Source organism: Marmota monax, unplaced genomic scaffold (assembly GCF_021218885.2).
Source record: "Marmota monax isolate L192 unplaced genomic scaffold, Marmota_monax_Labrador192_F-V1.1 WCK01_AAM20220418_F8-fsc00107, whole genome shotgun sequence".
Lineage (NCBI taxonomy): Eukaryota > Metazoa > Chordata > Mammalia > Rodentia > Sciuridae > Marmota > Marmota monax.
In genome coordinates, this window is record NW_026693761.1 from 3966668 (window position 1) to 3990321 (window position 23654).

The window sequence follows — 23654 nt, forward strand, 5'->3', positions numbered from 1 at the left end:
CAGTGTGGGGAAACTACAGGACTTCTAGTTTCAGCAATGCAAGGTTAGAACTCAGCTCACCAGATATTCTGTCCCATTTTCCTTCAGATGATCTTAAAAGACCCATCTGAATTCAAGTCACTTAATTTGGAATTCAACTGTCTTTCACTAGGCAGTTAATATTTAAATGTGTTGGGAATTATGCTTTTTTTCAGGCTAAAGAACAGGCTTTCATGCACTTAAGGGAAATTTTGTATTATTGACTCCCATCTTGTCCAAAACATGACACTTGTTCTATTCTGTGTACCAGACAGAATTTACAATTGGCTCTAGTAGTTACCATTATTAAGCAGAGAGCTGAATGATTATCTCCCCATAACACCAGGAAGGGTTCATAAACATTGCCAATTCTCCTTATAAAGCACTAAATCTGTTCCTGATTTCACAGCAGGTAAGTTGCAGAACTCAACTGAAGTCCATATCAGTCCACCCTGAAGTCCATGCTCTTAAGTGGCCTGTTAAAATGCCTGTCCAAGAGTCCAGTCCTGATCAAATTCGCTTTTCAAGGCTGGTGTCTGGCTTAAAATGGGCTCCTCTGTAATAACCCAGACCACTTCTCTGCCCAGGCTTCTCTAAATTTTTAAGGAAACACCGTTTGGTTGCATAACAGAACATGTCCCTGGAATTCTCATTGTAGATAGAGCAGGCTAGCTCTGCAATGATGTACGCATCTGTTCAAACCAGGCTGGCGTGACTGATGGGAACAGCTACATAGGAATATAAGATATGGAGACACTCAAACAGAACTGACCAACAGAAAGGCAGAGTGTTTGGTGTCAAACAATGCTGGATTCAAATCAGCACTCTCCCAGCTGAGTATTTTTAGGCAATTTAATAATCCTGTGAATAATTATGAAATAGGAAACCTAAAGCAAAACTTGCACGTCTGTAGCAGGATAATAAGATATTACTTGTGAAGCACACTGCCTGGGACACAGTATGTACACAAAAGATCACAGTTGCTATTACTATTAGTATTACTATTACTACTGTTATTATGCCCAGAATGAGCAAAACTCCATAACGTCTTATACAAAATGTGCTTGAATGTGCTTTACTCAATGAGCTTTCAAAAGGTCTTGTGTAAATTGATTTTATGCATATTGAATCAGATCTAAAATATGCTACAGAAATACAGTAATTAAAAACCATAGACAATCATTTTGTATGTGCTTACCTAAAAACACATGCCTCTGGGGTTTTTTTAAGGAAACAAAAGCCTATCGAAATATGGGGAAGAGGTGCTAATATAATTTTTCTGTTTGTAGAATGGAGAATGAAGAATATCAATGTTTTATTCTTATCATCACTGTTCAGAATTCAAACTTCCAGTAGACACACAGAAATAGAGATCAATGCAATAGCCCACAGGACCCAAATGGCTGTAAACCACAGGCTGACCACCAGAAGCTTGTACTCTATTTCAAGAGATGTGCACACATAAAGAGAAATGTAAATTACATTGCATGTGGAATATGTTAACTGCCAATAAAAGCTCAGGCAAAAAAAATGGTTCAAGAAATAGAAGGCTGGAGAAATTACTGCATATAATGTGATCAAAAAAGGTTTGAGCACAAAGCAGCTCTCAGCAGGGCTTAGCGAAGCCAGAATTTTGAGCAGTGGTGAGCTGGCCAAGGCAGGAGGAATTCAGGCTATTGCACTGTTAGAAGGAAACTGTAAGAAATGAGAAAGTCTGTGAATGTGTAGGGATGCATTTCTAAAGGAGCACTTTCTACAAAGCAGGAGGATACTTGAGAACTGCTTATACCAAGCAAATACCTTGGACCACAGGTAATGCTTAGGGAAATATGGAAGGATATGAATTTATGTTAAGGAATATGATTCTAAAGAGTCTGAAAAATATATAGAACCAAGGATTAAAACTCTGTGTCTCTTCCCATCACCCTTTCTGGGACTGAATCAGCCACACCATCACGTCTCCAAGTGTTCATCCTACACACAGCTCAGTAAAGATGATGGACGTGCTTGCCATCATCTTTCTATCTCTTGGCTGAAACAGCTTGTACTAGCTTTCCTTGAGCAGAGGTGAGATCTGTCTCCTGTACAGAAAGGATGGAGTCCATACACTGGGCCATGAATGATACATCTCATGATCCCTCCTCTATATGAAATAACTTGACAAAGTTGGTAATACCTCTGAGACCCCCATATCTTCAAGTTGACGTATTGACAGTTTTATCAACCATGTATCTGTCTTCCAAAGGCAATTGAAGGATTGTACAAGGCAATAATATATATATCCATCTAGCAGAAAAATGAAACTGGTGATCAGGTAGTAGGTCACACTGGTGATGGGAGCTGGTGGAGTTAGGCAGCATTGATACTTCACCTAATGAGATAAAGTGGAATCCAACATTAAGGGCATCCGTCATGAACACAGCCCAGATGACCGAGCAGAGATTGGGACAGATTTAGACAGAAGGAGAGAGATGTGGGAATATGAAGGAAACTTAAGTAGACTAATAAAACAAGGAGAAAAATCATAGGTTCCGAAGCTTAATGAGGAGGGAGGTAAAGAAGACACGAACCAGCAACTTTGCCCAGTGTAACCATGAAAGTGAGGAAACCAGGAAAGGCCCAGTGGAGACCACCTGATTGGGCAGATCCATGAGGATGGTTGTGAAGAAAGGTAAACAGCTATCTGTCCAAAGATTAAGCAGACACTGAAATAATATTAATGGCATGTACTGATGACATTTAAATAAGCTTGGACTGGAAAAGACAGAGAATAAAGTACCCACTAGCAAAAGACAGCTCTAAGACAAGGGAATATTTTCCAAGGTAGGAGTCAAAGAGTTTTCTGTTAGAGACAGAGAAAAAGACAATGAATGAAGAGGAAGTGGATAGGACACAGATGCAGAGAAAGGATGGGTTAAAACATACATGAAGCCCAGGCGAGGTGGTGCAGGCCTATAATCCCAGCAGCTCAGGACACTGAGGTAGGAAGATTTTGAGTTCAAAGCCAGCCTCAGCAAAAGCAAGGCATCAAGCAACTCAGTGAGACCCTGTCTCTAAGTAAAATACCAAACAGGGCTGGGGAAGGGTTAATGGGTGGAGTGCCCCTGAGTTCAATCCCCAGTATTCCTCACCCCAAAATAAAACCATACATGGAGCAAAAGAGGTGAGGGCTAGGACAGGCCCAAAGCCCTAGGAACAAAGGGGAAGCACCTCTCTTCCCTCCTCTGCTCCTTTCTAGAAAAAGAAGCCATATGGCAGATGTCAAAGGCCTGGAGCAGTCTGTGCAAATCTACAGACATCAGTGGTGGCTTTCTGGTCCAGTGTCCTCCTTAGAAAGCAAGGCATGAAAGGACAGGGCATCAATAGGAGATGCAGGAGACTTGAAGAGCATGTGTAGAGAACAGAAGAGCTGCTGTCCATAAGTGTTGGTGGGCAGCCAAGAGATAGAAGAAAACATCATGGAGGTGTTCTAGGGAGTCTCTGAACATTCCACAGCATGCACTGGCTTCGTGTCCACCTGGTGCACGCTTCTATTCCCTGTGATGCCTCCCCCATGCCCTTTAATCTTCTTGCCTTTTTAAACATTAACAAAGTTAGGATAAAACAGGATGCAGTAGGGAACTGTTCACAGTGGAAGGCCAGGTAAAAAAGAAAACTAGAATATCTAATTTTCCAATTGAATGAAAACTTGCTTAAACTAGCAGCAATCCCAGCTGCCTTACTGAGGCATTACTCTGAAGCAGGCAATATGCTACATTCTTTTCACATGCTATCTTCACAAAAACCATAAGAGTAGCAAGTTATTATTCTGCTTTCACAAGACAAGGAAATTGAGATTCAAAGACGCTAACTGAATCTCCCACAGAAATCAGGGCTCTCAGACTCCTACAGTATGAGTGTTTGTGTCCCACACATAACCCATGTGTTGAAATTACCTCCCTATGATGCTGGTATTAAGAGAAGGTCTATTTAGGGGGTGATTAGATCCTAAGGATGGTTACAAAGGAGGCTCCAGGGCACCTGCTTGCTGTACCCACCAGATCAGGACCACAGAAGGCCTACGTGTGAGAAATAGGTCCTTGCCAGACACTGAATAACCTGTTACCTTGATCTTGAATTTTCCAGCTTTCACAACTGTGAGCAATAAATCTCTGTTGTTTGTAAACTAGCCAGTTTTAAATTTCATGTTATAGCAGCCAAAGGAACTAACACCTCTGTTTCAGTGTCCCTGGAGTCTGTACTGTCCACTCTGTATCTTAGTGGTGCCTCTTCTCAAAGTTCTGGAGCTCCATGCTCTTGACTGAGAAACAGACCGTTCAGTAAAAGCTAAGTTAACAACATTGGTCACGGGAGCCTTTTAGCTTTAGTATATCCACACAACCATCATCCTTAGCCTCAAGCGGCCCCTGAGGTTGGAACTCAACAATACACAGTGAAGATCAGAAAAGAAGCCAGGAATGTTTGCAGAGCTTCATGTGATACAGCAAAGTCCACTGGTAAAGAACTCCTGAGACTTACCTGCCTAGTGGAAACAGAATTGTCTCCTGAAAATTGTTACAAAGAAGGTCAACAAGTCCACTGTGTGCAGACAAGACAGCCCCTTGAACACAATTGGCATTTTTTGAGAATGGCTGAGTAGAAGAACCGAGCACCCTAAGGTAATCACCAGTAAGGAAGTTCCTCCTCTCACTAACTCACCAATGCTACATCAACTTATTAAGTGAGGACTGTTAATCAGACACTGGAGAAACAGCAAAGATGAAGCAACTCCTGTCAAATGACAGTCTCAGTATGTAGGAACCTCTGCATTGAATTCATCTGCTGCTTATTACAGACCCAAATTAAAGGCCCCAGCCCTGACCCAGAATCAGAATATCTGCAATAGAAGTTGGGAGTATGCACTTTGTAGAAGCTTTCTCAATGATTCTTGTGCACACTCAAGTTGAGGATCACTGGTGTGAGAGACAGTGACAACATATGATAAGTGCATAGATACTCAAGATCTCACAACACAAAGCAACAATGCCTAACCCAAACCCTGAAAACATCTTTTAGTGAAACAGTAGCTATCCAGTTTAAAAAGAAGTGAAGAGATTTTTAAATGAGACTAACATTCCTTACGGAGCAAGGTAGAAGATTAGGAGAAAACCTAACTCTTCATTGGACTTGCAAGTACATTTCCAATTCTCATGCCAAGATCTGATTCCATCAAAAAAATAAAAATAAACTACCTGATATCAACTCTGCCATGAGCTTCCCTCCAACTTTTGCATATGCAGACAATAACAGTCTGAGTTCCTATTTTTTGTCTATGTCTCAATGTGGCATCACCAGGAAGCCTATAAATTAGTCAACTGTTTAAAAGTTCAGTCTTAGAAGGAAGGAAAGTTTGGGGGGTTATGCCCTGGTCTGCCACTGACTGTTAAATCATGTAACTTCTCTGAACTTTAATATTCTTATCTGCAAAATCAGAAAAATCACCAAGAATGCAAGAAAGCAATGCTGGGTGCCATGACACACCAAAAAATAGCATCATAGCTGTGGTATTTCTTCCGAAACTGCAAAACCAGAATCTAATTGGTAGGATGCATCAAAAAAACTCCAAATTAAAGAATTTCCCATAAAATAGCTGTCCGGTACTCTACAAAATTGTCAGGAAAAATAAAGAATGAAGAATTGTACCAGATCAATGGAGACCAAAGAGACATGACAATAAATATAGTACTGATCCCACTCAGGATATTAGACTATGGAGGAAATAACTATAAAGGACCTTATTGCAACAATCGATGACATGTGAATATGGACTGTGAAGCGTGAATTTGATAATATAGTGTTCAATTTCCTAGTTTGTGTACATGTACCATATATTAAGATGAGTTTTTTCTTAGAAAATACACACTGAATCATTATGGGAAAGGTGCGTAGTGCACATGTGACCCCCCTCAGGTCATTCAGAAAAAGCATAGGTAAAGAGTTCTTCATCGCCAGGCGTAGTGGTGCACGCCTGTAATCCCAGTAGCTGGAGAGATTGAGGCAGGAGGATTACAAGTTCAAAGTCAGCCTCAGTAACTTAGTGAGGTCCTAAGCAACTCAATGACACCCTGTCTTTAAATAAAATATTTTTAAAAAGAGCTGGGGATATGGCTCAGTAGTTAAGTGTCTTGGGTTCAATCCCTAGTACCAAAAAATAAAAACAGTACATAAATAAATAAAGAGTTCTTTGTACAATTCTCACAAATTCTCTGTGTTAAAAACCATATAAAAATGGTTATTCCTCAGAACTATCAGGCCATGAAGAGAAAAAAAAAAAAAAGGAAACATTATGAAACCAAAGATTGGTGAAGATCAAGGAAATAGAACAATTAAATACAATGTGATAGTATTCTTGGATTGGATCCTAGAACCGAAAACAAAACAAACAAACAAATAAACAACAACAACAAAAAAAAAACAGGACATTAGTGGAAAAACTTGTAAAATCCAAAAAAAGTATGTAGTTTAGTTAATGTAATATACCAATATTCATTTCTTAGTTTTGATAATTGTAGTAAGATTGTGTTAAGGTGTTAATGTTAACATTAGGGGAAACTGAGAGAAGGATATAAGCATAAGAGTATAGAATCTTTGCAATTTTCCGTAAATCAGAAAAGATTGTAAAATTAAAATATTATTTTTTAGAAAAGTATTAAAACACACACACACACATAGCAAAGAACACTACACCAACTTCCAAATACCAGGGAATATATACATATCAAGAGTTGCTGTGTTAGAGCAGAGATTTGCAAACTCTACCAACTGTGATTGAGTCAAAACTAAATAGTTCATCAGAACCACTAAATTAAGATTCTCTTGGGAGGAAGCCATCAAGAACATTTATTGGAACAGGTGCCCCCAGGCGGTTCTGATAAGCACCAGGTACTCAGCTCAGCACCTCTCAGACTTAACAGTGCACAAAGACCCCCTAGAGATCTTGTTATTGTGCACATTCTGGACCAAAGGTCTAGGAAAGTCCTAAGAATGTGCATTTCTAATGAGCTCCCAGGTGATGTCCAAGCATCTGGTCCTCAGCCCCAGGTACCAAGAAGGTCAAAGCAAGAAGGCAGAAGGGCCTGGGCGCACACTGCCAAGCAGTCTTGTGTTAATGCAGAACAGCAACATGTGAGACCAACTTCTGGAAGTCATTGTCCTCTTACATTGTAACCAAACCTAATCCTAAATAGGTTTAATTGGCGCCAAGTATTTCTTAAAGGTAAAATTTAACCAACAACCTTTAAAAAACCACACTTGCTACCTGACAAATGTGTACAAAACTACTATCCATCTGTACTCTTCTCTAGTTGCATAGGTCGCTTCTAGATTCTCTCTCTCTCTCTCTCTCTCTCTCTCTCTCTCACACACACACACACACATACACACACACACACACACACACACACACACACACCAGAGATCAATTAAAACAATGTAAGATTCGGATTGAATTGCACCTTTTTGACAACAATCCCCCAAATATACCCTTTCTTCCATTCAAGTTTAAGTTCAACTAACTCTTACATGATCTGTATCATTTGTTTTAATGATTCCTTTGGGTTCACAAAGTGCCATATAACCCTGGCATTTATTTTCTTGTCTTTAACCAGATAACAAAATCTCATCAGGAAAAAAGTTGCAAATCTAAAATATAAAATCATATCAGAAACATAAAATTAGAGTTGCTATGGTATCCTAATTCTGAAAATGTATAAAACCATCTAGAATCCTGTTATTATATGCATTTTGGAATCCATAAGTGTATATTAAATTTCAACCTTTTTTCCTTCAGTCATTTTCTCTAGAATCACTATAGTACAATAAACACAAAATACTCTTCCTTAGACTATCTCTAATCAAACAGTGAGAACCACACCACATGACTGTCAAGATCCAAGCTAAAGGATGCTTTGAGAGGTAAAATCATTCTCATAAACCATCATGATATTTTTTCACTCAATAAATATTTACTGAGTATGTATTACATGCCAGACAGTATGCTAGGCACATTGTGAATTCTATACTAGTAATAAAATTACAGTTGGCTGGGATCCAAGACTGAGCCCCTCTATCCTAATTTTATTATAAAGCTGTTAAAATGACAAAGTGCTAATGTACCTGTTGGCTGCTTCTGCAAAATGCAATGACAAAAATGATTTTAAAGTTTAAGTTGTGTGTTGCTTATGTGAAAACAAACTGCACATATTCATGTGTCACTGCAAGGCAGGGCTGGGACAGCCTCCGCAGTGTCAACTGCTCAGAGCCCAATCCACAGTCCCTCCCGCCTCTTCTGTGCTTCAGACACAAACCCCGTATTGACACAATTCAAGTAGATGCTGCAAGAAGATAAAAACCCCATCCATCGCCACTGCATGTGGTACAGAAATTAAACTACACTGCAACTATTATTGTATATATTTTTCAGCACAGCAATAGAGAGCGAAAAGGGGAAAAGGGGGGCTATCCAAAGTCTATAAACATTCTAGTATAGAAAGGAAACTGAAAATAACCACCCCACTGCCGTGGGCATTACTAACCTGATCGATTTCCATGAGCTTGGGGTAGGCTCCCGGCCATTCTATGGCCACCTTGACGATGTCCGCGGGTGGCGGCATTGTGAACCCCAAGACTGTCCAAAGCCCTTGGAACTGAGGATCCTACAGCGTGGACAGCCACACGTGTCTACACCTAAGGAGGAATGACAAAAAGAGAAAGAGAAGTCGTTCAGTGCAGATGCAGGGCAAATTCTGCTTCATCACTTCCTGTTTTCACTGGTGGTTTAGGTATAAGAAACGGCTCCCCTTGGTGCAGGGTGCTGAAGACACAGGGGGTGCACCACAAGCTCCTGAGGAAAGAAGAAAGATGGGGGGACTGTGCCAACACCCAGGAGTTAAAGTCTCTAGGGGACACTGCCCTGTGAGACCAACTTGTGCAACTTCTGCATGGGAAGACAGCAGCCCCTTACCACCAGGTTCTGCTCCCACCAGTGCCCAGGGGCTGAATGGGCAGGGCTTACCCTGTCCAGACACACATGTCAGCGCCTGGCGCTCAGCAGTCTCCGGAAGGACACATTGCCCAGGAAGTCATGGTCAGGAAGCAGCTTTTATTTAAAGCATTTTCTGTGTCACAAATAGATCTCCGCACTATAGCAACCAGGATATCATGAGGAAGGAGAAATGCCCTGAGAGTTCACACACGTACACACACACACATTCCCCAAGGCCAGTTCACACAATGTGTCTACGGGGAAAGAAAATGTACAGGAGCGGATAGGACCACATTCAGAAGAGACCTTGAGTTCTCCTTTGAATGAGCGTTGATTACACAAAGGAAGTAACAATCATCCTCTACTGCCTCTCCCCATTTCTTTATTAAACTTAATTTTTTTAAGTGGGTAAAACGGCCATGTGATCTTGTGTGTGTGTGCGTGTGTGAATGTGTGTGTGCACGCGCATACGAAGATGTACAGAGTAGTCCCCCTTCCCCATGTCACACACTATTCAATATCCACTTATACCCCTTCAAGCCACTCAAAGTAATTTGTTTTTTTATGCCTCCCTCCTGAATGTCTTCATGTATGGAAGATAAACACAAAAATATCCCATTGCTTGTTACACTCTCTTTACATAAAAGACAGCATTGTATCCTCTCCTTCTTTTTCATTTAGCCTATCTTATCAATCTTTGCATGTGACTACAATGGAGCATCCTTAATCTGTACACAGCTACACTGCAGCCAGATGTAGGATGTTTCCTAGCTGGAGAACCAGGTCTCTCTTGTGGGTGTTTAAATGATTTCTTACCTTTGGCTATGATAAACAAGACTGGGATACATTAAGCAAAGCAAACATCCTTTTTGCATATGTGAAAGTATATCCTTGCAAAAAAGTCACAGAAGTAAAACTGCTAGTGCAAAGAGCGTATGAAGTTTTACATTTTGAGAGCCATTTTCAAACATCCCTCACAGAGGTGCCACCAATTTAGATGCTTCCTCCAGCAATATACGAGATTGCCTATTTACACATTCCTCCAACAGAGTTTTCACAAGCCTGACAGGCTGAAAAACATCACAGTGTACTTGTAACTTGTATTTTTCTGATTTTGAGTGAGGCTGGATGAAGGGGAAAACGTACATGTTCAATTTCCTGTGAACTGTCCTTTGCCCTTTTCTGTCAAGTTCTTGGTCTTTTTTTTTTTTTTACTTTTTAGGAAAGTGATCTCTTTATGAAGATCTTAATGAAACATGTGCCTTTCATTGTTTATCAGACCAGGGTAAGCCTTGTCAGTCTGTCCCAAATCTCAATGGCAGTTGGACATCGCTGCGATGATAGAGATAGCAGAGCTAATAATGAAGCCTCCACAACGTAAATAACCAACTTCAGCAGAGCTGACAAGTCAAGGAAATGAACCAAAACAAACTGCTGCTCCTTTGGCCAAGGATGATCAGGGAAGCCTGCTGTGAAGCTAATCAGCGATGACCAGGGAGGGCAAATCTACAAAGCAGTGGCTGAATCACTCACTCAACAAATAATCATTGAGCCTCAACTCCAAGCCAGGCCTATTCTCCAGGCTAATGATACAGCAGCAAACCTAGGTGTCAGGTAGCAAAAAAGAACATAGATAAAAATAAAACTTCACTAAGAAGGTAGTACTTGAGTACACACCTATGAGAGATGAGGAAGGGGCCTTGTGGGGAAATCATGTCCCAGGCATAGGAAACAGCAAGTGCGAGGGCCCTGAGGCAGGAACATACTAGGTAATAGTGAGTTGTTGAAGCCAAGTAAGGGGAAGAGTAGTAAGAGAATGAGTTGGGTCATACCTTGGCAGGCTGATCCCCAGGCCCTTGACCCTTAGGAGCCCGATGATACCCCTTGGCTTGTGACTTCAAAAGAAGGAAGTTCATGTCCATGCACATCTGTTCAGAGTATAAATTTCCCAGGGGACCTTTACCAAAATGCTGAAAATCTTGCATTCCATTTGAGTAATTTTAATTTTCTAGGCTGTTATCCTCAAGAAACAATTATTAACCTAACCATAACAATACCAACTGCTGCTTTCTTTCTAACTCCCCAAACCTGAAAACAGTTGGATATGTAACAATAGGGACTTGTTAAATAATTACGGTGTCTCATAGGTGCAAACACAAGCAGACAATTGGGCTTCCTCTTAATAGTCTGCACTCTTGTTTGAATACTTTAGCGTTGGAAAAACAATGCATTCTATCTGTATTATATCACTTCAATTCAGAATCCAAATTCAGCTTCTACACCTTAGAATAAGAATTAAGAAAGCAGGCTCTACTGTGCACCCAGATTCTGTCCCTATCAGGTAACACCATTGGAAACAAAGGGCACACAGTCCTGGGGGTTAAGTAAATAGGTCAGAGAAATAAAAATGCAGCTTAAGCACCACCTCCCCCTACATAAAACTCATTTAACATTCGAGGAATCAAAGGCCAGGCTTGTTTTCCTGCCCCTTTAACTGGCATTTATTTCTCAAAGACTGCTCAGGGAAAACCTGCTGAACAGGTGAGAATACAATAAGGAGGCTCTCCCAGGTCTCCTAAGAGACCAGTGTGGACAAAATGGCCATTGAGAGGAGGAGGAAGCAGGGCCTTCCCTGGGGACTCACTCAGCCCAGCCAAGCCCAGCTGACCTTGTGGGCTTCCCCCATGAACAAACAGCAAGGGTGGGGGCAGCAGCATGTCTCCTCTGGGGTGGAGGCAGCTACCCAACTGCAGACAGAAAAATCCAGTCCACATTTTACCCTCAGGAGCCCACATTTCTGTCCTCTCTAATTTTTATTTCCATGAGGACACAGCGAGCTCTAAAGGCAGACCCTGTTGCTTCTGATGAAATTCTGGGGAGGTTTCCAGCTCTGGCTTTCTCACACTTGATACAATTAGCAGTTGGGGCCATAATTATTGTTGGGGTCAGGGGGCTGCTCTATGCATTGTACGGAGGTGGCAGCATCTCTGGCCTCTACCCATGATTAAAGGTCAACAGCCCTCCTCAGTCACCACAATCAAAAAATGTCTCCAGATTGCCAGATGGCCTCTAGGGGACAAATATCATCCCTGGTTGAGAGGCTATAAGCTACCAAATCCGCCAGGCAGAGTACTAATGATCAGGGCGAGCCATCCTTGACCTGACAAGAGGCAAAAGGCCTCATTAAGCTCTGCAGGAAATATCAACACACAGGCCCAAACTCTTTGTTGTCAATAACAGAGATGGAAATGCACTTTTAAATCTTTAGCCAACACATTCACTATCTTGCTGTCCTTTGCTTCCTCCCAGCAGAGCCTTTGTGGCACTCTAGTTGTCAACTTCTCTCCACTACACTTGGACACTCTGGATGCAAGACCCACATGCAGTTCACATTTACATATCCGGGGTCAGGCAGGCAGGCATTTTAACACATGGTGGTTGGACAGCAGATGCTGCATCTATTCTGTGATTAACATCTCATTAGAGCTACCAGCCTTTAAACGGAGTCTAGTGTCAAAATCACCCAAGTAGATACCTAGGGTTTTAGTCAGTATTTTTCCTTGCTTTGACCAAAAGACCCGACAAGAAGAATTTTATTTGAGGCTCACGGTTTCAGAGATCTCAGTTCATAGATGGCTGACTCCATTCCTCAGGGCCTGAGGTGATCTAGGGCATCATGGTGAAAGAATGTGGTGGAGGAAAGTGACTCAGGACACAGCCAGGAAGCAGAGAGACAGAGAGAGAGCTCTGCTCAACAAGACAAAATGTATACTCCAAAGACACACACCCCCAGGGACCTACCTCCTCCAGTCATTCCCTATCTGCCTACAGTCACCACCCAGTTAATCCCTGTCAGGGGATTAATGCAAAAATAATTAGGTTAAGGCTCTGATAGCCCAATCGATTCATCTCTAAACTTTCTCACATCCTCTCACACAGGAGCTTTTGAGGGACACCTCACATCTAAACCATAATACCTTGTATTGTTTGAATTGCCCAATAAATATAAGCAATACAGATTTGTGTAGACAGCCTGATACTTGTACATAAACTGAAACTTTTAGATCCACTAAAGGGAGAAGCAAAAGGCAAACTATGCAGCTGACTGGACATTCCAACCACTCAGCCTTCTACTGCTACTACTGAAGCCAGATTTAAAGTTAGGTAGTCAGTGTAGTTAGGTAAATCTGGTCTAATATCGAGTGAAATCTAAAATAGAGGCCATGTTGAGAATGAATTCCCGGAAAAGTTGAGCAACTCTCGGAATGTTAATGAAGTCCAGGAAACAGCCCCCAACAGATTTGAAGATAGCCCATCCCAAAGAAATTTTAATGAAGAGCAAACTTGAAGATGCTGACTCAGAAGTGCCCAGATTACTTCTTTGGCCCACCTGTGTCCCAACCCTTCTGGCCTTCCCACCTATATTCCATCACCGAAAACTATAAAATGGAGAGACAACCGCACTTCCATGGATTCCATCTCTTGGGTCCCCTTCTTCCTCAGGGAGAAGTCTTTTCTGCTGTCCTTTAATAAACTTCTAATTTTCCACTCTGACCTTGCCTCGGCGTGCTTCTCTGGTGTTATTCTTCAACATTGGGGAAGCAAGGACTCGTCCTTGATAGTAACACTATCAAATCCCTGGAGGCAGCTAGGGAGGAGGTGGAGAATTCTACAATGTTCCTGTTTTCCTGCTGGATTTACTATACCTCATGGCTAATATTAAAATTCAGTAACCTGAATATGCAAGTTCAATAGTCTATTTATAGTCAGTTGCATGCACTGAATGAGACAGAGGAGCCCCTTCTTGCTAGAACATTTGTTGCTAAAACCTGCATATCAATTGCATGTGACTCCACAAGTCCTGAACAAGGCCATCCTCCACTGAATGTGTCCTTTGCTTTGGGGCATGTTTCCCAAACAAGGGAAAGTAGACACTCCATCCCATCTGTAAATCTGTTCTCTCCTCCCACCAGCCCATGTCCAAAGATCTCCATGTCTGCTTGTGTCGAAAGCTCATTTTGTTCTGGTTGATTAAAGATGCTATATGTCTACATGGCTTTCCAGGCAAGTTGACTAGATCTTGAGTTTCAGAAGTTTCCCAAATAACTGACTGATTTGGGTTTTTTTCCAAATTCCCCACATAGTTTTTGTTTTGGGGACCCTGAAATGACTTGAACCCCTTTTATCTAATCCATAGTCTTTTTTGTTGAACCACACACCACACTGGTGCAAAAAGGATGGTGCAACACATCATGCCTGCAAGATCTCCGCAGAAGCCCAGTGCTGGGAAAACCAACACTGGCCACTCCCACCTGACCCCACCTCAATGAAAGAACCTAATAGATAGGCTAATGCAGGCAAGGCAGAGCCACAGGAGAAAAAAAAGACCAAACAGTTGGAGAAAGAAGTCCTTCAATTCCTCCACCCCTCTCCTCTTCCCCAGAAAAGTGGTCCTCTGCCCTACTAACCGACATTATCTTTACTGATGGATAATGCATTTATAATGATGATGGGGAAGGGAGAGAGGGAACAGCTGGCCCCATTTTTAAAATATTAAGTGATCCCTGAATAGTAAAAGACATTGACACCATTTCCCCTTTACATTGGGTTAGAGAGAGGTGGAAAGAGACTTGGAAAGCAGCCTCCCATTCACTCTCTGCTCTACTCAGTCTTCCTGGAGCTCCCTGGTTTTCATTTTTGAGGACACTGCTTTGCATGGAGCATGGTGCCTGCCTCAAGGAGGCGTCTTGAAGACAGAGCTGATAAAAGTTTTGTCCTTCATGCTGCATCCTGCTTTTCCAAACAGACCGATATCATCTACATCCCACATGGACAGGTATAAAAACTACAGGACAGTACCGTCAGCTGCATGTTATTCTGGCTGTAGTAGTTAGTTATCCAGGCCTCCTGAACCCTGTCTTTGTTTCTCTTCTAAACACATGTCAGTGAGGGTCAGACAATCCTCTTGCTAAGTTAGATGGATGAGCAAAGCCTCAGGGAAGACCACGGAGGCAGGAGTGGAAGGTGCGGGTGGTTCCGTACATGATGGAGTACCACTGATTCTGTTGTAGTCGGCTTTTGCATGCCTGGGACCTAAAGACCTGACAAACACAGAGTAGAGAAGGAAAGGCTTATCGTGGCTTACGGTTTCAGAGATCTCGGTCCAGAGAAGGCCAACTCTATAGCTTTAGGCCCAAGCTGAGGCAGAACATTAAGGCAGAAAGGCCTGGTGGAGGAAAACAGCTCAGGATATGGCAACCAGAAAGCAGAGAGACAGAGCTAAGCTCACCAGAGACAAAATATAAACCCCAAAGATACACTTCCAATAACCTACTCCCTTCAGCCACACCCTACCTGCCTACAGTTACTACCCAGTTAATCCACATCAGTGGAATAATTCACTGATTAGGTTAAAGCTCTCGTAATCAAATCATTTTACCTCACACCTCATATTTAAACCATAACCAATTCTGTTTCTATTAGGGACTCTCTACCCATTCTGAGGACAGAAGATGGCCATGCAAGAAACCCTACAGCTTCAGAAAAGAGGGAGCACTGTAACTTCAGTACAAAATGTATAAGCATTCAGAAAAAAAAGTGAGGAAAGGAAAAAACTAAATCAAATGTGGAAGGTTAATATTGCATTTTATGTATACGCTGCTGACAACAGTCATGCATGGTAATCTTAGTAATAACTTGGCCCATTTACTTGCCAGGAAGGGAAATGTGCTATTGGCTTGCAATAGGCAAGAGACCTGCAGAGAAGAGTCTTTGCTTTCAGTGTCTCGAACTCTCATAGAAGCTATGGAATAGCTTCCAGGAGGGACTGTGGGCAGGAGCAGAGAACAGGTACTGGGCACTGGACATTGGAGACTGGGCTGAACACACCCCTCCACTTATTCTTCATCACAGCCCTGAGTAACAGATGTTATTATTTGCACTAAATTAATGGAAATACTAAATCTTAGTGCATTTATATATTTTCCTTCAAATATTTACATATTTGACAAGAGTCTCCATGGGAAGATCCCTGTTATAGAATTGGCCAGGGCCCCACCCCCTCCCCAACCAGGCCATCCCACCATTCTCATGTTGAAGTCCTACTCACCAGGAACTGAGAAGGTGACTATATTCGGAAACAGGTGATTAAGTTAAAATGAGATCTTTGGGATGAGCCCTAATTCAGCATGGCTGGTATCCTCATAAGAAGAGGACACAGACAGGTGAGAAGGAAAGACCATGTGAAGTCACTGCTATTAGCCTAAGCAAGAGGTTTCAGGAGGAACCAGTCCTAAAGATACCTTAATCTTCTGGCTTCTAGATGTGTCAGAAAATAACTTTCTGATGTTTAAGCCACCCAGCCTGTGGCTTTTGTTCTGTTAGTCCTAGCAAACCAATAAATACAGCACCAAGGACAGAAAGCATAAGGGAAAGACTAATGATGTGATACAGAGTCTGCATTCCAAAAAGCACTGTTAAGAACCTAAAGACAATGATCTGAGGAAATATGTGCAATGAATAGGACCCAACTTGGCACAAATATCCTTAGTCACAGGATCTTAGGAATTTATAAGAAAAATAGCACAACCTAAAGAAAATGGACAAAGCAATCCACAGAGCAGGAAAGGCGTATTTAATAAATATTCCCCAAAAGTAAAAGGAATGCAAATTAAAATAACAAAGCATTCCCTTTGGCCTATCATATTGGCAAGGAAAATGTTTATTGATTGGTGAGAATGTAGAAAAACATAATACCTGCTATTGCCATCAAGAAAAAAAAATACAAGCAAAAGCCCTTTGTAAATTTAAATTGCTTTTTTTAATCCACAAAATTTGGAGTGATGAATTTGGTCATTATAATTTCTATTCTCATAAAACCACTAATACAGGATTTACAACATTATTGGCATTTTGGGCCAGATATTTCTTTGTTACAGAGGCCATCTCCAGCACTGGAGGATGTTGGTAGCCTCCCTGGCCTCTTCCCACTAGATGCCAGCAGTACTTCCTCAATCAAGACTTTTGGAAACATCTTCAGATATTGGGAAATGTCCCCTGGGGGCAAAACCTTCCTTGACTAAGAATCAAGGCACTAAAATGAGGGACTCTCCTTTTGCTTTTAAAAACATTCATCCAAGCATGGTGGTGCACGCCTATAATCCCAGCAACTCCAGAGATTGAGGCAGGAGGATTACAAGTTCAAGGCTAGCCTCAGCAATTAAGTGAAACCCTGTCTCAAAGTCTAAAAAATAAAATAAAAAGAGATGGGGATGTGACTCAGTGTTAAGCATCTAAGTTTCAATCCTCAGTACTAACATACATACATACATACATACATAAATGCCACTCATCCTATTAACCAATTTTAAAAGTGGGCATTAACAGGCATGAATATAATATGTTCAGTAAATAAAAGCGAGGTAAAAGGTAAAGCAAGGATCAGTTCAAGAAATTCAAGGTTTTATTTTTGTTTAAGCTGCTAAAAATCCAATAAGATGGAATTCGATGTGAAAACGTGAATACCCAGAGAACATGTGAGAACAATTTTAACAATTTTTACTCCAGCACTTTTCTCCCACACACAGCTCTAGGAAAATCTTGTAGCTTTAGGTTTTGTTCATCCAGCAAACTTTTCCATCTCTCCCTTTCCCTCCCCTCTGGCTCCTGGCCAATGACACTGCCCATCTCCTTGGCACTAATGACTGATCCAATATACAGGGATATTTTCTGTGGATTGATCGATGAAGAAAACAGTTTCTCCTCCTGCCAGGGACAGAAGCTAAAGCTGCTGCAGCCATGCTCCCTCCATGGCCTTCTGCAATAGGAAGGAATGAAGCAAAGAGAGACAGAAAAATGAGAGAGTTAAAAAGAGGACAGGAGTCCTAACTACATCTGGTTTCTGGTTTCTATCACTTTCCTTCAGTTCTCTGAGTTACCTAATTTTCTTCCTACATATACAAATGAATAAATTCTCCATTATGCTAACTAAGCAAGTTTAAATTAGGGCTCTGCTACTTGTAATTGAAAAACTCCTAATACAGAAACCTACCCTATCTGTTTACTGCCCTGAGTTATAATCTTGTCATTAGAGGATTGGAGCACAAACCACATATTCAAATTACACAATCTAACCTTGCAGCCAAGTGGGAGTGTTCTATTGTTCCCAAGCGAAGGGCCCATATGTCTACTAGTCCTCAGGCTGAGAAGCTGTCTGGGCTCTCTGGTACTGCTAACAGAAGTCATGCATGGATTTCAGGAATTAGTCTCACTCCAGCATTTCCCACACAACATCACTTCTCTGAGTTATTAATAAAGGCAATGCAAAAATAAAGAAGTTAAGTCTCTCGGAAAACACTGAATGGAAGAGTAGTTACTAATAAGTAGTACTTATACTATCTACTTTTCATAAGAACTTTATGAAATAGGTACCATATGAGCCTATTTGATAGACAAGGAAACTGAGATGCAGAGATGTTATGCAAATTGCCATCATCTCACATTCATACATGCAGCCCAGCCAAGAACGTAAACCACACCTGTCTGATTTAGTAGCCCATGTTTATAATCACTACAGCATTTCTGGAAAAAAAAAAAAAGGTTCTTTTACTACAGGTCTTCTCAGGGCCTTTAATGGCCTACATGTATATTGTAAAATCTCTATATGCAATCTACAATATTTCTCAAATGTATCCAGAATTTTTTTTCTCTCTTTTCACAGGACATCTCATGCACCAGTTTCTCATGGGAGATACTTTAGGAAATAATGATTTGAGACTATATGCCTCTTCAGCTTCTCAGGAAAAAGAACCCTTGAATGGTCTTGGCCAGAAATGTAGTGGAACATGGCAGAGAAAACTCTTTCCTTTAGTCCTGTATTGATTTATCATCACCTGCACCTAGGGATTGTCTCCAGGAAAGCAGCCCAAATCCTTTAAGTAACTCTTTCCAATCCACACAACAGAGCAAAAATTCAATTAACTATAGAGTCTACTATACAAATTGGCAGACACCAAAAAAATGACCAAAAAAAAAAAAAAAAAACACAGAATATGTATATTTGTGGTCTTCTGTAGTGTGGTCACTTTAATCTGAGCTGAGCTTCCTGCTTTAAATCTGTGGATGATGACTTGGTACCTGTATGACATAAGCTTTCACAGCCTGCCTCCAAGTAACCACCAACCCATCCTTCCTCACCAAGTGCAACCCTGCCCCCCCACCACTCATGCACAAGCAATTACTGCAAGTCACACATGGTGGACTGGTTTTCTCTTATCAAAAAGATCCCTTGCAGTGGCTGCTGATAGCACTGATGAAAGAAAGCAAGGCCCCAGAATGCCAGCTCAGGACCATTCTCCAGGTGTGCCAAGGTCGAACAGCAAAGAATGAGAGACTTGTCACTGATGATGTTCACTGACTGTGTCTTTCCTCATCCAAAGGCTGCTGTTTCCTGAGCATGCCACTGCCATTATTCATGATGGTCCCTCTACTTCAGATGTCCTTTCCTCTCCTATAAGTCAGTGTCAAAGATTCCCATCCAGACTTCAAAGCCAATCTCAGGCACCAGCTCCTCTGAGAGATTTCCCTGACCTATTAGCCTCCCATGCCTGAATCCGACCTCTTGGGCACATATAAGGACCTACCAGTGCTCTTTTTTACCCCCATCCTATTAGTTCACAAGTTTCCAAAGGGAGGAATCCTTGTTCATCTTTATAGTTCTGGTCCTTTCCAGATGGTATAGCAAAGAACAGCTCAATATTTTTTAGACAAATGAATGAATGGATGATTGAATAAATCACTCTTTAAAAAAAAAAGGAGATTAAAAAAGAAGGAGAAGGATTCCTCAAGCCAATGGTGCATTTTTAAAATCCAGAATTCTTTGCACAGAAAACCTCCAGGCATTTCTTCAAACAGCAGCTATTCAGTTGTCTCATTGGACAGAAATAGAAACGGAGCTAGCTGCTCAGAGGTGAGAGCTGTGTGCCTATTCCAGAATCCTTTTCCTCCTGGAATAATTACATCAAAAACAGGATGAGACCCTAGCAGAGCTGCTGGGCCCCTTCCCTTCACTCAGCTCTCTCCCACTTTGGGAATCAGCATTTCAACTGGAAAGTTCATTATTTTGCAAACTAAAATGCACACTTCCTCCCTTGTTCTGGTTTTTGGATATTTGTTTTTCAAATTCCTTTTCAGCTGTTGTAATGCCAGTGGCTGGCTGTTCGCCTCCTCCCCGCAAGCGCTGTCACTCAGTCATGTGTGCACACATTCCCCAGCGGAGGAGGCAGAGCTCGGGCCCAATTCCCTATCGCAGAACCCAGACTCGAGGCCACAGGAAATGCTGGAGCCTTTCCACCATCCTGCAGCCAAGCACTCAAAGTTTCCAAACCTGCTGATCAAAAAACAATATGGGAAACTTCTTTCTCCGCCTCCCTCCATCAACAGCAGAACTATAACAGCCACCCAAGGAAATTCGATTGCATCATATCAGCAGGGAGGCCCTTTGCAGAACATGGGGAGCTGGGCTGTGCCTCCGCTGGCTTCCACCTGATGACCTCACACAGAATAGGCATTCTGCAAACCAGAATGCAGTGCCACATGGCATACTAGCACCCAGTGGCAATTGCCTTCATCTTTTTCTCCCTCCCTCAAGGCCCCAGGTTTCATTCTGTGCTTGTCTAGGGTCACAGGCTGGCCTAGGTGTTCATCCTGGTTGTGCCACTTCCAAAGCTTTGTAACTCTGGAAAAGTTACATAGCATATGTGATTCTCCCTAGTCATCTATTCAATTGGAACAACAGTAATACTACTGGGCTCAGAAATGAAACCCTGATGTCCCAAAGTATGAGACTTTGGCATGTTGAGAAATTTGAACTGAGAGTCATCCAAAAGCCCTCAGAAAGAGCTTCAAAAGTTAAGTCTCTCTCTGACCTTCTCCTGCCCTTCCTTCTCCAGCTCCCTCTTCTCCCTGAGGCAGGCAACAGAAACTAAAACTCCTTGTCCCTAAGGCTGATCATAAAAACTAGAACTCCTCTTCCCTAAGACAAAGATATAAAACCTAGAGGGAAATTCTAGAGAGGTCACTTTCACCCTTCTCCCTTTTTCCTTGAAGACTCTTGTTCCAGAGGGGTCCTGTCCTATCCCCTGGAGGGAGAAATGCTTCACAGAGAGGCCAAGAAGAATCTGAACAGACAGGCTTGGCTGCGTTGCCCCCTCTGTCTATTACCATTAGATCAGACCCTTTTGATCTAATCACATTTTCACGTGGCTGTCCATTCTTCATCAAGCTTAACCATAAAAGTAGAGTCTCTGAATGCTTTGGTGCCACGTAAAATTTTGATTAACGAAATGTGCTATGCTTTTCTCTTGTTAACATTTCTTTTGTTTTATAGCAGTGTCAACTGTGGCCCACACGATGGGTAAGGAGAGATATCACATCTTCCCACCCCTACAGAATCTTTCTCATGATATTGTTATGAAGATGAAATATCTAAAAATGCAGTTGGAGCAGTGCCCTGTCCCAGTATTATTACTCACCCAGACACGGGGTACCCGGATAGATGAAACCAAGGTAACATGTCTGTTATCTCCTATCATGAATGCACAGAGGCCCCACTGCCCAGGGATCTTTTCTACTTTTAGACTTAACAGCTTTATGATACCGGAGAAGAAATGATAATCATGCCTCCAGTCCAGTGAGGTTTTTAGATTTGGAGAGTTCTTTTTTTTTTTTTTTCCTCCTCGATTTTAAATGATGTACAGAAAGTTCTAAGAGAACAGCTGTGCTGGGAGGAACTGGAGGAAGAAAAGTAGGGGTACGATGTGGGAACACTGGCGAGAGGGAGAAGAGGATTGCCTAAGCAGATGTTCTGATGGAAGATAAGGGACTCATTTTCTCTCCTGACCACAGGGAGGTGACAGGGACTCAATTAGTTCTAGATCCTTCCTCCCCACCAAGTGAGTGTTGCTACAGTCAGGAGGCAGTTGAGTGCCTGAAGAAGAGCAAGGGGGTACAAAGAGAGGCTCTGACCCACTATCACTGTACAACTTTTCCCGCTGAGTGTCCTTCCAGCCTTGCACTGTAACAACTGTTTTTTTCTGTTTGAGGAACAGATCCTCCCAGCAAGCAGACAAGGGATGGGCATGATCCACCTGTGACCCAGTGAGCTTCCTGCTTTCCCATAGCTGTGGTTTTAGTGAAGACTAAAAACAAACTGATGGAACTACTCATAGGGTAGGTCTCATCATAACCCTAAACAGAACCTCAAAATGTTTCTCAGGAAAGATCAGCTAGAAAACATGAATTATCCCTCTCTTCAGGGTTCTACGTACAGTCTACCCTCCATATCCGCAGGTTCTGCATCCATGGATTCAACCAACTATGGATGGGAAATATTTTTTAAAAAATTAAAAATAACACAATGATTAAAAATAGGGCTTTTTAAAAAATACGATTTTTTTTTAAAAATATTTTTAAAACTACAATAATTTTTTTAAAAATATAATATAACAACTATTTGATAACATTTACACTAAATATATTATTAGGTATTATAAATTACTTAGAGATGATTTCAAGTATCTGGGAGGATGTGCATAAGTTATATGCAAATACATTATAAACCATTTACATCAGGGACTTGAGCTTCTGCCCATTTGTGTACTATTTGACCCTGGGACAAATTCTCTAAGGACCCTGAGGGACAACTCTCTTCTCCCTCTGGTTCTTAGGCACACCCACCAGCAAAGCAAACCAAAACACCTAGAATTTTTTTTTTTTATCTCTTTCCCCTTAAAAGGCTATGTCAACCCCCCCTGGACTTTATAACACAAATCTCTTCCTTCTAGCCTATCTGAGTTTCCCCAGAAGTTTGGTACAACTTGTCATAAAGCAACACAAGCAGGGCACCAGTTATCAGTATGGACATATGGCCACACTTTGAGGATTTTTTCACAGATGACAAGAGATCCAAAGAGTAGTGCTTAAGAAGAACAGGCCTGCTCTTCCATAGAGATGGAGAGGAACTGGGGAATGCATAACCATATTTATTGATATGTAAAACCTGGAGGTACTAAAAGGCAATCCCTGGAACATATTTAGGGGAAAATGAGGTATATAGTTCTTTTCTAAAAGCCAGTATTATTGATTACACCCTGGGGTTTCCTGTCAAGCTGCTTACCACCATCCTGAGGATAACATTCTGGATGGTAGATTGTTTGTTTATTTGTTTATAATGCCCATTTCCCCCTCACTGCAGCCTGGACAGAGCTTCCCCACAACCAGTTTTGCACTCCCTGGGAAGTGGTCAGATTAAAACCTGATAAGAGAGTGTACCCTTTGGAAAGCAGTACGGAGATTTCTTGGAAAGCTGGGAATGGAGCCACCATTTGACCCAGCTATTCCCCTTCTCGGTCTATTCCCTAAAGACCTAAAAAGAGCATGCTACAGGGACACTGCTACATCGATGTTCATAGCAGCACAATTCACAATAGCTAGACTGTGGAACCAACCCAGATGCCCTTCAATGGATGAATGGATAAAAAAAATGTGGCATTTATACACAATGGAGTATTACTCTGCATTAAAAAATGACAAAATCATAGAATTTGCAGGGAAATGG

General features: G+C 41.7%; 1 protein-coding gene across 3 annotated transcripts in view; it reads right to left on the reverse strand.

The window, feature by feature from the left end:
- Elmo1 (engulfment and cell motility 1) overlaps positions 1-23654 on the reverse strand; it is a 553589-nt gene that overhangs the window by 440563 nt on the left and 89372 nt on the right. For 2 of the 3 annotated variants that reach the window (XM_046460598.2, XM_046460597.2), the window contains exon 2: positions 8592-8742. In XM_046460598.2, coding sequence (XP_046316554.1) covers positions 8592-8669 — 78 coding nt within the window. In that variant the 5' untranslated portion in view covers positions 8670-8742. Of the gene's footprint in view, positions 1-8591; positions 8743-9019; positions 9039-23654 lie in introns of those variants that run through there. The other variant, XM_046460599.2, reaches the window with a different exon arrangement.